This window comes from Equus quagga, chromosome 1 (genome assembly GCF_021613505.1).
Source record: "Equus quagga isolate Etosha38 chromosome 1, UCLA_HA_Equagga_1.0, whole genome shotgun sequence".
Classification (NCBI taxonomy): Eukaryota; Metazoa; Chordata; class Mammalia; order Perissodactyla; family Equidae; genus Equus; species Equus quagga.
In genome coordinates this window covers 5,480,294-5,497,650 of record NC_060267.1, presented here as the reverse complement: position 1 = coordinate 5,497,650, position 17,357 = coordinate 5,480,294, and the positions used below count along the sequence as shown (strand labels likewise).

General features: G+C 40.6%; 1 protein-coding gene across 3 annotated transcripts in view; it reads left to right on the top strand.

The window, feature by feature from the left end:
* The window catches only part of TBC1D30 (TBC1 domain family member 30), an 82,133-nt gene that overhangs the window by 42,904 nt on the left and 21,872 nt on the right, over positions 1–17,357 (top strand). For 2 of the 3 annotated variants that reach the window (XM_046665289.1, XM_046665299.1), the window contains 6 exons: positions 2,523–2,584; positions 3,123–3,188; positions 5,515–5,640; positions 7,357–7,542; positions 13,361–13,529; positions 15,457–15,625. In XM_046665289.1, coding sequence (XP_046521245.1) covers positions 2,523–2,584; positions 3,123–3,188; positions 5,515–5,640; positions 7,357–7,542; positions 13,361–13,529; positions 15,457–15,625 — 778 coding nt within the window. Of the gene's footprint in view, positions 1–2,522; positions 2,585–3,122; positions 3,189–5,514; positions 5,641–7,356; positions 7,543–13,360; positions 13,530–15,414; positions 15,626–17,357 lie in introns of all 3 variants that reach the window. The other variant, XM_046665280.1, reaches the window with a different exon arrangement.

The following is a 17,357-nucleotide window of genomic DNA, read 5'->3' as shown; positions in this document are numbered from 1 at the left end:
CGGGAGCGCGCCTGGCCGTGCTAGGCTAGGCCCTTTCTGCTGTCAGCCCGTGTTGACACATCCCTGCTTCTCCAGGCTGCAGAGCTCGGCGTCTGCTCCACCACCCGGCAGCCCTCCCCTGGGTTTGTCGAGACCAGCCCTGGCGCGGGCATAGAGCTTCTTGGCAAGGGGTGGCCGCAGAGGGAGCCGGCTGTACTCGCACCCCTGCTCAGCGCTCCTCTGTCCCTGGAGTGGCACCAGCTGGGATCCAGGCGGGTTCATCCTCCCCCAACACTCGCCTCCCAGCGCCTTCAGGGACCTGCTATCCTGAGGCTGCAAGGGAGAGTCTGCCCAGGCACTGATCCCCAAGGGGTGGAACGCGCCGATGCCTTTCCGAACCTCGTGGTTTCTTTGTTTTTCTCCCCAAGGAAGTGTCTAGTTGCAGAGACTGTAGTATTTATTCACCGTCTTCCTGTACCCTTAAAAAAAAATCTTCCCACGTTAAAAGTGTTTTGTATTTCTGAATCTAGAACAGCTGTGATTATCAGATGAAACATAAACCTTTCCCCCTCACTTACTCAGAATAGAAGAGGTGAAAATGACCTGATTTCAGCTTTTGCATGCAGGCGGCAAATGATCAATTCCAGTTAAATCCTATGACTCATTTTTGATCGTGAGAAAATAGTTGTGGTTTTGACTAACTAGCTCCAGCCGGGTGTTAGCCCAGCCAAGCAATCGGCATGACGCCCAGCAGGTGCTCTGAAAAACTCAAGGGAGCCTATTCGGTCATATACACAGGGAATCTGGGGGCTTTTAAGTCGGAAAGAATAATTCGGCGCGGGACGGAATTTCCTGGTCTTTGTTAAAATAAAGCAAACGTCATGACTATACGCTCCTCCGTTCAGCACCCTGCGTCTGGACAGCAACCTCACACACACTCTTCGGGCCGTTGTGTGGTTGCAATGCACCAGGCAGGGCTTCGCTTAAGCCATCTCAGAAAGATGAGAATCCGTGGGGGGACTTCATATACCTTCGGAGAACAAAATCTTATGGATCAGGCAGAGTATGGTTTTGGCCCTGAAGCTTTGAAAATAACTATCAGGGCATAGGTTGGAAGCCTGGAATTCTCTACCACAGCTGGACTTTAGAAATCTAGGACCCAACTCACGTATTCACACTACTCTTCCAGGACTCCAAGAAGGGCATCTGCATACTGTCATGGGCTTGGGCCAATCAGACACATCTCTGTCCAGCTTCTTGGCTCCATATATATGTTTTTAAAGAGACAAGTTACTTTATTATTATAATTTTGCAAATTCTGAAGAATTGTTGTTATCCATGTACCAGCCTCTAAGCGGAAGTTGTGGAGAAGTTTTCAGTATGCCTAATCTGCAGTCCACATCTTAGAAGCAAAAATATCATCACAAATGACAATGTTAAGTTGTAAAACTGAGTGCTATTGATAATGTTGTTTATATCTTGGTCCTTGAATTTTTAAGTCATGTCTCGTAAAAAGTGACTTAAGATATCATTTCATTGATTTTGAAATTGTAGAAAGAGAATATACAGCATTTTCAAATTTTATTATATTACTTTTTAATAGACTTTAAGTGGGAGTAAAAATTGTCATGTAATTTCACTTCAGTAACAACAGCACATACTTCTAATATGAAATTCTGAATAAAAATCCAGCATGAATGAATATAGCATATAGTCTTTATATATTATAAGCATTTAGTCTTTACATATTTTCCTATTTATTTACTTCTGTTCCATAGATTTGGGGTTTGAGTCAAAGAAGTTTATTTAAAGTTGTAGATAACTTGGAATTAAAGTTTAGTTATATTCTTAGCTTGTAGTCTATAATTAAACATACAAACTGTTTTGTCTTCAATAAGTATATCATGACAGAATTTTAAAGTATATGAAAATCTCCCAGTAGGATTGTTAAAATGGATTATTCCATAAGTAGGAAGGCAACGACATTATTTTTATAACTTTTAATGTTCCACTGAAGTTTCCTTAATAGACTTAGTTCATGCGAATGTCCTAGAAAACAAATTCTGTAAGTAGAGAATTCTCTTTCTAAGTTTTATAAATATTAACTATATGGTGCTGGGTGATTTACGGTTAATCTTCACAACAGTCTACTGAGACAGACATTATTATCCTCATTTTAAAGATAAAGAATGGAGATGGAGGCAAGTTATGTAACTGGTTTGACTTCAGGGACCAGAGTGGAGTGGAGTATGACTCCGAGCCTGTGGTGTCATTGTTTGGTTTCTCTTTTGCCCTGCTCCCGACAGCTGTGGAAACCACCAGCCTATGTGATAAGCTCCATTCTATTGCCACAGTATATTTTTCTATTTTAATAATCAATATTCTTACTTTTTCTTTTAACAAAATTGACTAAACTTAGTAAAAGTAAGTGTTTTAAAATTTTTATGATGATTCAGTAGGATCAGGTTAATTTTTACTTTTATTTTTGATATAACTTGTTATTTTCTCCCAACATAACAGTTATTTATATATTTTTCTTTTAGGAGTTGACACAAAGTTGAAGTTCACTCTTGAGCCATCTTTAGGTCAGAATGGTTTTCAGCAGGTAACTTTATTGTTGGTTTTGAAAATACTTATTTTGGGGTATCTACAGGGTACGTTGAGATATATTCTCAAAGTGGGAAGATTAGCATATACTTTGATATGCATAAGAAGATGATCAAGTTTTTGAAATTAGAGACTAATTAACTTACGAAGCTACAAGTGGCCTGGGTTTATGCTTGCAATGAAGAATTTTGTACTTTCTATTAATGGTGTAAGTGTGAAAAAATTGTAAAAAACCTTATGTCTTTTATTCTGAATCCATAATGCATGTTTTGGTTTCTGAACCAGAGCTTCCCAGCTATTGTGTGTGTGTTGCGAATGCGTCACAGCTGTGTTAAGGGAACCTAAGGTGGTAGGAGGCTTGGGGCAGTCATAGTCCTCAGAGCAGTCATATCCAGCTGAAAGAAGCTCTGCCTGTTTGCCCCAGTGTGCTGTACAAATTTTATCATACTCCATGGATGTCAAGATGGGAAAAAGGTTGAAAAGTGCTTATCCAGGTCAATATTATCACTTTGCCAGTATTTCTTTTTTGTTCGTAGTGGTATGATGCCCTCAAGGCGGTTGCCCGACTGTCGACAGGGATCCCAAAGGAATGGAGGAGAAAGGTGAGGAGGATTTGTAGGGCTAACATGTAGAAGGACCATTGCTCTGTCCCTTTACAGTGTCTAGAATGTTAGAAAGATATTCTAGATTTAGTAATTTGAAACCACTATTCATTATTCATTCGTTCAATAAGTATTTATTGATTATCTGTTCTGTGCCAGGTACTGTTCTAGGTACTGAGGGTACAGCAGTGGAAAACAAACAAACAAACAAACAAAAGAAACAGACTGAAGTTTTTGTCCTCATGGAGCTTACACTGAATAAAATATAAAGTATGCCAGATGGTGATAAGTACTTTGGATAAAAATAAAGCAGAGAAAGAAATAAGGAGAGTGTGAGGGAATGGAGATAAGGAGGTGGAATTTTAAATAGCAAGGTGACGTTTGAATAGGGCCCCGCAGGAGGTGAGCAGTTGGCCCTTGCAGCTCCCTGGGGGAAGAGAACTCCTAGCAGAGGAAAGGCCTCAGGCAGCAGCATCTCGGGAGTATGCAAGGGAAAGCGAGAGGCCACAGGGTGAAGCACAGTGAAGGGGAAAGCAATTGGAGAGAGGGTCACAAAGGTGATGTGATGGGACCAGACGAATGGCAGATACGACCTTGTAGGCCATAGTGGGACTTTTGCCCAGTGTGAGATGGGAAGCATTGGAAAGTTTTGAGCAGGGGACTAACACGATACAACTATATTAAATTAATTAATTTTTAATTTTTACTTTTTAAAAGATTTTATTTTTCCTTTTTCTCCCAAAGCCCCCCACTACATAGTTGTGTATTTTTAGTTGTGGGCCCTTCTAGTTATGGCATGTGGGATGCCGCCTCAGCATGGCTTGATGAGCGGTGCCATGTCTGCACCCAGGATTCGAACTGGTAAAACCCTGGGCCTCTGAAGCAGAGTGCGTGAACTTAACCACTCGGCCATGGGACCGGCCCCATTACAACTATATTTTAAATGGAATGCTCTGGCTACTAACTTGAGAATATGAGAGACAAGGGCAGGAGCAGAGAGACCAGTAGAAGACTAGCAATAATTCAGGCAGGAGACGGATCAGTCAGGGTTGTGGCCATGGAGATGGAGAGAAAGGGTCGGATTCTAGATATATTTTGAAGGCTGAGTTGACATGAATTTTTATTGGATTGATAATAAGGTGTCAAAGGGATGTCAGTGATGACGTCAAGGTTTTGACCTGAGCTACTGGAAGAGTGGAGTTACTATTTACTCAGGTGGGAGGAGCAGATGTGTGTGTGTGTATGTATAGTTGAGGGGTGATGGATTAGATGATGGGTTTTGGATATGATTGGTTTTGGATTTGTTATGGTTGAGATGCCTATTAGACATCTAAATTGAAGGTGTCAAGTAGACGTTTAGACATAGGATTCTGATGTTTGGGAGAGAAGTCTGGCTGGAGATATTAATCAGTGTTTTTCCTGCTAAATTATATTCAAATACCAAGACTTGAAATGCTTTCTTAGTATATTAATTTATAAACCTAGTCTTAATACTCCTAGAATTTGAACATTGAGTGTCCCTCAAAATATACATTAAAAATGGCATTGTGAAATACGTCTTTCAGAAACAGCTTTTGAGAACAAGGTAATCAAAGGAGTAAAAATATCCAGTGACTCTTGAAAAGGATGTTCATTCTGGGAGCCCATCTGTCAGGTTTTTTGTCTGTATGAGGGAGGGATGATTGAAAGGTAAAGGCCACCCAATGGTAAAAAAAGGCCCATTCTCCACGAATGACCAGGTGACTCTTGCTCAAGCAGAGAGAGCAATGCAGAGCGAATATAACAAACTCATACGATAATACAGCCAATCCAGTGAATTGAAATAAAATCTGAAAAATCTCTTTGTTTTCTTAACAGTATCTTTCGTGGCTGGATCATTGCTTGGTACATAGTAGGAACTTGACAAATATTAATTGAAAGAATAAATGCAAGGCCCTAATTGGTATAATTCAGTACAGCAAACTTTCAGTGAAAAGTAGATTTCTACATGTGGGCTGTATCTGGTCTAGGATCAGTTCCCATTTTTCTGTTGGGTGGAATAACTATTTTTTCTTTTTTTTTGCTTTTTCTCCCCAAATCCCCTCAGTACATAGTTGTATATTTTTAGTTGTGGGTCCTTCTAGTTGTGGCATGTGGGACGCCACCTCAGCATGGCTTGATGAACGGTGCCACGTCTGCGCCCAGGATCCGAACCAGTGAAACCGTGGGCTGCTGAGAACTTAACCACTGGGCCACAGGGCCGACTCCTGGAATAACTATTTTTAATAAAGGAAGGTGAAATCATGTATTTTGCTTTAGTATTCTTCTTTATCCATTAATATTCTAGGTTTGGTTGACCTTGGCCGATCATTATTTGCACAGTATAGCGATCGATTGGGACAAAACCATGCGCTTCACTTTCAATGAAAGGAGTAATCCTGACGATGACTCAATGGGAATTCAGATAGTCAAGGTAATGCTCCCGAGCTTGGCCTGTTGTCCTAACTTAGAGGGGAGATTCGAAGAGCCAGATGTTTCCTGGACAGAGGATCAAACCTTAGGGTCTGAATGTCTGTATATTTTCTGCTTCCTCATTTCATTAGTTAACAACCTTTTGATGGGGAATTTTGACTATGCCTTGTCTTCGTAAATTTGTATGTTGCCAGTAAGGAGAAAATGTTTCCATTCATATTCAATTTATTTATCTTGCTCACATGATAGGAGATTGAAATTCCCTTTTTATTTTTCTTTAGCCCGGGTCAGTGCTATTAACTGGATATTTACATAAAAGTCACTGACTGAGAAATTTAAGGCTATTTCCTATTAGAGTAATTGGGCTCTTACTAGGTCTTTGATTATTTCTTAATTGTCAGTTTATGGGGACAGATTGACTGGTGAGTCTCCTTTGAACCAGATGGTCAAGGGTTCAAGCCAGCTGTGGAGGCAGCTGTGGTCTGCCTTCTGGGATTATTACAGTTGATTAGAGCCCGATGCCCAGAGCCCAGGCTGCTGATGCAATTTGATCGCACTATCTTTCTCTTACATAAGCCTCTAGCAAAAGGTTTTTGATTTCATATAAGTACATCACAGTGTAATTAAGCCGGCATTTTAAAAGGAAATTTGTTTCATCTAAATTTTGGTCACCGGAAGATTGCTAGAGTTTTGGCAGCTATGAAGATACTTTTTTCGTGAGGAAGTACTAACTAAAAGGAGCTACTTTCTAGATCTCACTTGGTCTGTTTCAGATAAACGCTAAATGTAATTTTGGAATTCTATTTTGTGTACTTGAAAAGTCTTTGCGCTATCCACCTTTGAGCGGTTTATTTGGAATTTCAGACTATGTTCCTCAGAGATGAAGTATTCTGTATTTGAAATATTTTCTTTCTATTTAAACTGTGAATTAGGGCAATGCACATTTTATAACAATCATGTTATTAAGCGGATCTTTCATTTTTCTCATTGAAATGAATGCTATGTCACTAAAATGACTTCAGCTATTGAAAATCGTAGTCTCCGCTTGGTTATTAAATTATGGATATTGCCCTCGTCAAATATTAAAGCACAGCAAATGTTGCTGTCTTTTTCACTCAAATTTATGAAACAGTTTGGATGAATGATTTTTTTCTGTCTTGGGCTGAATGATTTTTCTGTCTCTTGATAGTACAGGTTGCATTTTTTTGCCGTTTTGGTTTTGCTCCTTAGTATTATTTAGAGTTTTGATAGCTGAATATTATATCATTTTTTTATAGAAAGGAATAATGTTAACATCCTTCATACATGTGTTGAAATGACTATTGTTTTATCTGAGACATATTATTAAAACAGACTGTCAATTTATATGGAATTATAATGTAATTTTTGTTAATTCGGAGTCACTTTTGTGTTAATTCCGTAAACACTTTAAGTAGAAAATGTGCCTGACTGAAATAGCTCTTGAAAATGTCTCTTAGTCAACTGTATCTCAATAAAACTGGGAAGAAAATTTCTCTTAGCATGTTAGAAAACAGGAAAAAGGAAACTAAAAAAAATTGTTTTGGCCCATGTGTATAAGGTGCGTATTCATTTTTTTAAAACTAAAATCCATGTTGGTAGTCTGATTCTGTTTAACGCTGAGACAAAGAAATAAAGATATTTTTTGGAGAGAATGTAAGGAATTACTTTAAAAGATGCTGTTTCGCTTGCGTTTTAGGATCTTCACCGCACAGGCTGCAGTTCCTACTGTGGCCAGGAGGCCGAGCGGGACAGGGTTGTGTTGAAACGGGTTCTGTTGGCCTATGCCCGATGGAACAAGAATGTTGGGTACTGCCAAGGCTTTAACATCCTGGCTGCACTAATTCTGGAAGTGGTGGAAGGCAACGAAGGGGATGCCCTGAAGGTGAGTATCAGGTCTGAAGAAGGCAATGAGGTTCTTCTGAGAGGGAAACATTGGAACCATCATTTCTCTTCTCTGATGCCCCAGCCCTTCCAAGGTGTGTGCTCCACCTTTGTAATTATCCATGATACCACTGCCTCCAGGTTCAAGCCAGGTCAAGTGACAGACTCACGTCACTGCCAAATGGGAGGAGAATGATTATATTTTTAGTGTCACTTATAAGACATCATGTTTTTAAAGCAAGTTAAATACTAATTGTATTAATTGTCCATTGCTGCATAACAAAATAGCCGATTAGAACAGCAAACATGTATTACCTGACAGTTTCTTCTGCTCAGGAATCTGGGTGTGGCATAGCTGACTCTGTCACGTCACTGGGACATTCAAATGTTAGCTGGGGCTGCAGTCTCATCTGAAGGCTCACTGGGAGGCACCATTCACTGCCAAGTTTGCTCATGTCATCGTCAGCAAGATTTAATTCCTCACATATTGTTGGACTAAGGGCCTCGATTCCTTGCTGGCTGTTGGCCAGAGGCCTTTTTTAGTTTCTTGCCATGTGGGCCTGTCCATCTCACCACATGGTGGCTGGCATCCCTCAGAGTGAGCAAGAGAGTGAGCAAGGCAAGAGAGATTAACTCACAGATTTGTAGCCTCATATTAGCAGTGACGTTCCCTCACTTTTGCTGTATTCTGTTTATTAGAAGCCAGTCACTAGGTCCAGCTCATACCCAAGGGGATGGGCTTATACGAGGGTGTGACTCCCAGGAGTGGGGGATCACCAGGGAGGGGTCATAGTAGAAACTGCCTACTCCATCAGTTATGCTTAATTCTGGTTGGGTCTTATGAAGTTGCTTTCCTCTTTCACATCTGGGGCGAGGTGTGGAGGAGGTAGGCTGAGAGTGAATGTCTGTGATGGAAGGTGTTTGCATGGAGAAAGGTTATGAAGTGCATTATATTTATTATCTTTTATTATCTTCGATGCGTAAGACCTTTATTAGTAAAAAAGAAAATTCTGGAAATTCTTTGAGATGAGACAGTAGCAATTTAGGCTTATGGGTCTGAATGTGAGTCAGTCAGTCACCAGAAATAATCTTTATGAGAAATGAATCATTTCCCACGTGCAGGATGGCCACTGCATTATTTGCTTGGGGCAATATCGGGTTGTTAATTCATATTTGAACCCTTGAACTGCTGTTGATTGCAATGCTTTGTGATGGATGGGAGGGGTACTTAGTGTATTCGAGAACCCGCTCCCCCACGCCCCACTCTGTGTTTGATTGTGCTGAATATCTCAGTGATACTCTCAATCGCTGACTGGTGTCATACGGTAAAATAAACCAGTGTTCCTCCTGGTTTTATACACATTATGGTGGAATTAATTATAAATCCAGCCTGACATGATCTAAATCAGTATTCACCCTCTCACTTTTTCCATTCATGTGTTTAAGGAAATAGCGTTGAAGTTACTTGTTTAGCAAATAGGTGGGGGTGGCGGGAGCAGGCAGTGACCAATCAAATACACGAGTTTAAAACGGTTTTTATTAAGAAGCAATTTTGTTTACTCAATCTGTCAGCTTGAGTCAATTTTTTTTCAGATGCGATTCGTATGACTATAAAATGAGAACGGTTCTGTTGAAAAGTAGGAGTAAACCATTCAGGTTAGGTGGGTGGAGAGGCTGGGGACTGGGGTACCCACGCTGGTCACATCATGAAGGGGCTCAGTGATGCTTGAGGATCTAAAAGTTCGCGTGAAAAGATGGACTAGATAAAGCTGCGAAACTGAATATTTATATTTTTGCTTCTAAGAAAATGAACTCTGTGGAATGAAATGACATCACCATCATTTAGGAATCTTGTGTTTAGATGTTTAATATGCAGAGAGGAAGGCTGAATTCATGAAGAAACACTTCTGACCCAAAGGACAAGATCGGTGTCAGTGTTTTTCCAGACGCTGTTTTGGCTTCTGCAAGTTGTAGTTATGAGGGAAATAATATATAGTTTATTAGAAGTGGGTATACTATTTTTTCTGCTCTTCAGCACTTACTGTTTTTTCTTAGTAACTGTTTTAAACTATTGGTTAGAAATTTGGAGCTCTCCTATTATTTATTTTTTTAGACGTACTTAGTTTTTTTAGAGTAGTTTTAGATTCACAGCAAAATTGAGAGGAAGGTACAGAGATTTCGCATACACCGCTCCTCCACACATGCAGTCTCCTCCATTATCAACATCACTCACAAGAGGGTATACTTGTTAACGTCGATGAACCTACTTGACACTTCATAATCACCGAAAGTCTATAGTTCACACTAGGGTTCACTCTTGTTGTTGTATATTCTATGGGTTTGGAAAAATGTGTAATGATGTGAATTCATGATTATAATATCATACAGAATATTTACACTGCCCTAAAAATCCTCTGTGCTCTGCCTGTTCACCTCTCCCCCGCCCCACGCCAAGAACCACTGATCTTTTTACTGTTTCCGTAGTTTTGCTTTTTCCAGAATGTCATACAGTTGGAATCATATGGAGCCTTTTCAGATTGACTTCTTTCACCTAGTAATATGCATTTAAGTTTCCTCCGTGTCTCCTCATGGCTTGTTAGCTCATTTCTTTTTAGTGTCGAATAACATTCCACTGTCTGGATGCACCACAGTTTACTTACTCGTTCACCTACTGAAGGGCAGCTTGGTTACTTCCGAGTTTGGGCAGTTATGGATAAAGCTGCTGTAAACATCTGTGCAGGTTTTTGTGTGGACGTAAGTTTGGGTAAATACCGAGGAGTGTGATTTCTGGATCGTATGGTGAGAGTATGTTTAGTTTTGTGAGAAGCCACCAGACTGTCTTCCATGGTGACTACAGTGGTCCCCCCTTAGCTGTGGTTTCGCTTTTCTGGTTTCAGTTACCTGTGGTCAACCTTGCTCTGAAGATATTAAATGGAAAATTTCAGAAATAGACAATTCACAAGTTAAAATTTCACACTGTTCTGAGCAGTGTGATGAAATTTTGTGCCATCACGCTCCATCCTGCCTGGGAAGTGACTCATCCCTTTGTCCAGAAGATCCACGCCATATATGCTACCTGCCCATTAGTCAACTAGCAGCGCTGTCCTTCATCAGATCGACTGTGGGGTCTTGCAGTGCTTTTGTTCAAGGAATCCTTGTTTTACTTAATAATGGCCCCGAAGTGCGAGTGTTGTGATGCTGGCGATTCAGATATGCCGAAGAGAAGTTGTTGTTAATCTCTTACTGTGCCTTATCATAGGTATGTATGTATAGGAAAAAACATAGTGCGTATTGGGTTTGGTCCTACCTGTGGTTACAGGCATCCACTAGTGGTCTTGGAATGTATCCCCTCTCAGGTAAGGGGGTACTTCTGTATACCATTTTGTATTCCTGCCAGCAATGTATGAGATTTTCTGTTGCTCCACATCCTTGTCAGCATTTGATGGTGTCAGCATTCCAGATTTTGGCCATTCTAATAGCTGTGTAGTGGTATCTCATTGTTGTTTTAATTTGAACTTCCCTGATGACATATGATGTGGAGCATCTTTTCGTATGCTTATTTGCCATCTGAATATCTTCTTTGGTGAGGTGTCCGTTAAGGTCTTTGGTCCATTTTTAATTGGATTATTTGTTTCCTTATTGTTGAGTTTTAAGAGTTCTTTGTATATTTTGGAGAACAGTCCTTTATCAGATGTGTCTTTTGCAAATATTTCCTCCCATTCTGTGGCTTGTCTTCTCATTCTCTGGATGTTGTTTTTAGTTTTTAGTTTAGTTTAGTTTAGTTTTTAGTTTAGGAGAAGTTTTTAGTTTTAATGAAGTCTAGCTTATCAATTGTTTGTTTCATGGATCGTGCCTTTGCTGTTGTATCTGGAAAGTCATTGCCATACTCAAGGTCATCTAGGCTATGTTATCTTCTAGGAGTTTCATAGTTTTGCATTTTGCATTTAGGTCTATCGTCTATTTTGAGTCAATTTTTGTGAAAGGTGTAAGGTTTGTGTCTAGGTTCATTTTTTTGCATGTGGATGTCCAATTGTTCTAGCACTCTTGGTTGAAAAGACTATTTTTCCTCTATTGCCGTTATTTATCCTAACTTTTGTTTTTTTTTTTTTTTTTAAAGATTTTATTTTTTCCTTTTTCTCCCCAAAGCCCCCCGGTACATAGTTGTGTATTCTTCGTTGTGGGTTCCTCTAGTTGTGGCATGTGGGACGCTGCCTCAGCGTGGTCTGACGAGCAGTGCCATGTCCGCGCCCAGGATTCGAACCGACGAAACACTGGGCCGCCTGTAGCGGAGCGCGCAAACTTAACCACTCGGCCACGGGGCCAGCCCCATCCTAACTTTTGTTTTTTAAGATCTAATGTTTGGCCTTTGAAACACGGTAGTGGATGGAGTGACATACCTGCCATAAGACATAGCTGCTCTTACGGTTTACGTCAGACTTTGAGGTGCCTTTAGACAGAGGATTTCAATGTGTCACAAGAATTACTGTGATAATTGGAATTTTTATTCTTGTTTCATGTAACTTTGAGGGATAATAATTTCTTCACAAAAACTTAAGTATCTATCTCAGTTTTATATTCTTGTGAAAAATGCAATGATAGACAGACATACCTTTAAATTTTGCTTTTTGGTCCTATAAATCGCTCTTCTCCTTACTCATAGAGTGCAAGGTCCCTGCCAGGGCGCTCTGCTCTGCTGGAGACCTGCTCTTCACCTCAGCTGGCCCCGGTCTGTCCAGGACCTCCTCCCTCCTCTCAGATTGAATATATTCCTTTTATTGCTAAGCTCCTATTTCCAAGATGATGATGCATTTACCTGGGAAATTCTGTCCCAACATAAGAAGGCTGAGGAGACTCCCTGGGCCTGTCCCCTCCTGTAATAAAGGCCTCAGAGGGACCTTCTCAAGAGTATGCCCCAGCCCTTATTGACTTCGTCAAAACTATGACCCTCAAAGTAGAAATCCCAAGCCAGGGTTGAGAGAAAAAGGAGCCCTTGTCAGGTCTGGGAGATAGTTGTTTTGGAAAATAGGATTTTGTGATATGCTGAAAATAAAAATGTGAGACAGCTGCTTCTCTACCAACAGGTAGGGCCAGCTACGATTTTGTTCTGAAGGCTGTTTTTCCTGTGCTCTGGGGAATGAGCGGGTCTTCTTGGGAGGGGAGCATAAACAGCATGCGAGCTGACAGGGAGGGGACCAGAGATTGATGGATAGAACTCAGGTGCGTTTGCGGGATCGTTCTAGTGGTTCTTGACGTCTTAGAAAAGGTAACTCAAATGGAAAAGTGAGAATAAAAATAGTAAATTTGAAGAACTTGTGAGACGATCTTATGAAAGAAACCCAGATTTTAAGAGTACCATTTGTTCAAACAAAACCTTGTTGCATTCTCCCAGGAGAGGAAAGTGGACAAGAAGCCAATATTGGTTGTTCTAATAACTCAGGTAAACGGTGAGTGAATCTTGAGACCTGCTTCGGGCGGGTGTTGGCTGCTGATGAAGGAGGCGCTCTGTGACTTTCTCGGAGCGAGACTGAGGGTTGTCTGAACACAGCTACTTATGGGGTGAACTCAGGTGTAGTGGTCTGTCTAGAAATTTCAGACAGAAGCAGATTTTGGGTCTGAGTTACTGAGATAATTATGCCGCCCGCTCCTTACCCAGCGTGGAGATGAGCCTAGAAAATCCAGAACATTTGGTATGGACACATTTAAAGGATAGTGTGCTTTGGCTAGCTGTATTTTACCCATTTGAATATGTTCTTTCTATTTAGGACATGTTAAGATACCAATTTTTATGAAGCCGTCCTGTTCTTTACCTTTTTCTTCAGATTATGATTTACCTTATTGATAAGGTGCTTCCTGAAAGCTATTTCGTCAATAATCTCCGGGCGCTGTCTGTGGATATGGCCGTCTTCAGAGACCTCCTGAGACTGAAGCTCCCTGAATTGTCTCAGCACCTGGACACTCTTCAGAGAACTGCCAACAAGGAAAGTGGAGGTAGTGATGACCCAGTGCTGTCATGCCTTTGAAAGGACTTTACTTCTCTGCGTCCACTGTCCATATGAGCCTAAGCTTTGACGGAAATACAGGTTTTCAGGTGTTTCTGTTGGTGAGAGTTTGCTGCCATGAAACTGATTTCTAGAGCATAAAAACAAAACTGAAAAAAACTAGAGCCACGTGTTGAATTGCTAACTGGTCATGGTTAGGAAGTTGGCCAGGAACCTCAGACTTCACCAGTATCAGATCAACAGCTAAAGTGATGTATTGTACTCCAGATGAAGAAGGGTGTCTGGGTCTTACCATCTAGTTAAACTGCTCTAAGCTGGTGCCAAACCTATAGGAGTTCTTTAAAACTGAGCTCCGGATAGAATTTAGCACAAACTGTGGTTTTGCCTGAACCGTTGAGGTTATGGGGAATGGAGTGTGTGTTTTCATCAAATGGCAGGAGATAAAAGCAGTCCTTTGGATTGAAATGTTTAATGCTCCTTTTATTCATTCATGCTAAGGGTGTTTAGGTTTAGCTGAGGTGAACGGGCTAGTTCTTTCTGGAGGATGTCTCTTCTGGACCTCCAGGTAGAAGCTGACCCGTGAAGGCACTGGGTTGAGTGGGACAGTGATGGAGATGGCTCTGCAGGCGCGTCTGAGAGTGGCCGTCATCTAGCGGGCATCATCCAGCTTTCCAAAGTGCCTGAGCTGGTAGCTGCAACTACACCCCTGCTTGTACTTGCCTGGCTGTGCTCGGGGTACCAGAAAGAATAGTCACAAGTTTGTTGTGTTTCTGTAAATGGTTGCTGGATCCTGACCTAAGCATTTAAATCTGGGAAAATACTAAAGGATTTTGAGGACTTAATCTGTGATTAAAATACGCTAGAAATTTTAGTGACCCCTGGGTGGTGTCTAAGCATTTCCTTCAAAGCCATTTGAATAATCTTCTCATTTAATTTGGCTGTGCAGTATAATTTTGCACCTATGTGGACTTCATAACGCTTCCACGTAGAACCACTTTGCCTGCCCCATAGTCAGACACACTTTACTGTGCTCCAGGTGCCCTGCACTTGCCTATGGGGGCGTGACCTCAGACTCTAGTCTCTGAACAAAGGTCTCCCTTTCTTCCTAGGTAGGAAGAAGGAAAATGAGTGTGGGAGAACACATCTCTTTTTGCTTATATTTGCGTAAATGCACATTCTGACTGTAATTTGGAGGGAGGATTAGTCCACATATCTAAATTTTTGTATTTTATTAAAATACATACTTATGCCATTACAGGAAATGGGAGAGAGCTCTGTGTTTTTACTTAATTTAGAAACTTCAAAGTGAGCTGGATCCCAGATCTTTAAAACTGTGTACAGTTTAGTTAAAAGTATTTCAAAATTTCATGTTGTTTAATTTCCAGATATTTTGGGATTTTCCAGCTATCTTTCTGTTGTTGATTCCTAGTTTAATTCCATTGTGGTATTAGAACTGTGTATAATTTAAGAAGTAGACAAGTAATATGTAATGAGCAATTTTATTTTTATCAGCAGCATTTGAATACAAGTGGGCTTTACCAGGTTTCGAAAATTGGCTTTTGCCTTTGAGAGGCTTAAATCCTTTCTTTCTATCCTGTTTTTGGTGAGGAAAATATCCTCCTTAGTTTTCAGCACCCCACAGTAGGTAGAGCCAAATTAAGTTTTAGGTTAAGATTTCTGAAATATCACAAAGAATTTGTAAAGTTCATATTATTGAAATTTTTATTAAACACCTATGTTCTTCCAGAAAAAGGAAAGAAAAAAAGAAAACAGGAAAGAACCAGAATTTAGAGATATAAACAAGTCAGTGAGGCAGTGTAACAGATTTGGGTGGCCGCGGAAGATTGAAAGAGGGTATTTTTATATGTTGGCAGTCGTCAGTTCTGAAGAATTGTGGAGTGCTGGTTTTCTTCCAGGTGGATATGAGCCCCCGCTGACGAATGTCTTCACCATGCAGTGGTTCCTCACTCTCTTTGCTACGTGCCTCCCTAACCACACAGTTTTAAAGATTTGGGATTCAGTCTTCTTCGAAGGTTCGGAAATCATCCTAAGGGTGTCACTGGCGATCTGGGCAAAATTGGGAGAGTAAGTGATTTCCCCCTTCTGTTCTGTTCTGTGGTGTGGAGGGGCTTATGCAATTTTTGTGCTGTAATGTGTAAAACATCGATATTTAAGTATGAGGAAAAGGGAAAGTTATGAATTGTGCAATCGCTTTGCCTTCTGAAATCTCAGCTGGCTCGTTCTTCAATGTTGGGCGGCAGGTGGGATCTATTTTATTTATTTACTTATTTATTTTTGAGGAAGACTGGCCTTGAGCTAACATCCATGCCAATCTTCCTCTATTTTGCTTGAGGAAGACTGGCCTTGAGCTAACATCCATGCCAATCTTCCTCTATTTTGTAATATGTGGGACACCACCACAGCATGGTTTGATGAGCAGTGTATAGGTCTGCACCAGCATCTGAACTTGCAAACCCCGGGCTGCCCAAGCGGAATGCATGAACTTAACCACTCTACCACCGGGCTGGCCCCCAGAGATGGAATCTATTTTAGAGAAGGGGGCAGGCTTTTTCAGGCCTGTAGACTCCCCTCCTCCTTCCCATGCTAGTGTTCTGGCTGGTTTACTCTTTTTCAGCATCTTTCCTGACGCTAGTTGGTAAGAGGGAAGCTGGGAAGAGGGAGAGGAACTTAGATGGAAGAGGAACTGGGAGGTCTGGAGAAGGGTGGGGGGGTTTGTCAGTCAATATCGCAATTTGTCTTGTTTTTGAATCTTTCTTATTTTCGTCTGCTGTTTAGAGCTGTGATAAATGAGATTATATGTGATTATATGTATAAGTATCTAGCATGGCACTTGGTACATAATCAATAGCAGAACACATGTAACTTCTTTCCTTTCATCAAGAATTAATTCTATGTCGAAGTCTATTACCACCAAACATATTACCAAATAGATTTTACTTACCTTCCTTACTAGTGGCAGGGCTGAGAAAACTAGGGTATTTTCACCCATCTCTAATATATTGTGAGTATTATGTTAAAATTCTGCCTTTTGGATAATGGAAGAACTATTAGGCTGAAATTGTTAGAGTTAACTTAAGATGCAGAGAAGTTTTTAATGTTTGTTTCCTAGAGCTACAGATGACTTGATTGGATAGCCAGAGACAACATATCAGAAAACTAATAAATCACTGCCAGTGTTTGTTTCAAAAGTCTTTTAACTAGTCTTTTCATGTATAAGTTTTTCCTAGGAGACTTGTAGCATTTTTTACTTTTTGCAAGAAAGATCCAGCAACTATCAATTCAGGGATTTAAAAAATCATTGTTGTGTGTAAGTGTGTGTAAACATCACATAGCTGACTCCTTTGACTATTTTATTGTACGTTGCTTTTCAGCTAGGCAAAAAAAATTCATCTGTGGGGGATTTGGGGTGCTATTTACTTATCTTTTTCATTTTCTCCCAATGTCTACCTCTTTCTGCTGTCAGATATTTCCAGCCTCCTCTACACCTTGGAAGCTCTTTGAGCTTTGATAGTTTCTCTAGGCGTGATAATCCAGTTACTGAGTAACTAGTTTATAGGATTAAAATAGTAAGCACTTTATTGTATGCTGGCTCAGCTATGGTCACCCTTGTGTTAATTCTTAATTATGGGGCAGCGGGAAAGGAGGTGATTCTGGTTTTACTCCCATCTCTCTGTTATCTGTAGGATCAGAACTTACTCATACAATCATCCCAGGGATGTCACACTGTTGAAATAATAACTTTTCTGGATGGCCTTAGGGAAATCCCCCAACATTAGTGTGTCTTGACTACATGTCT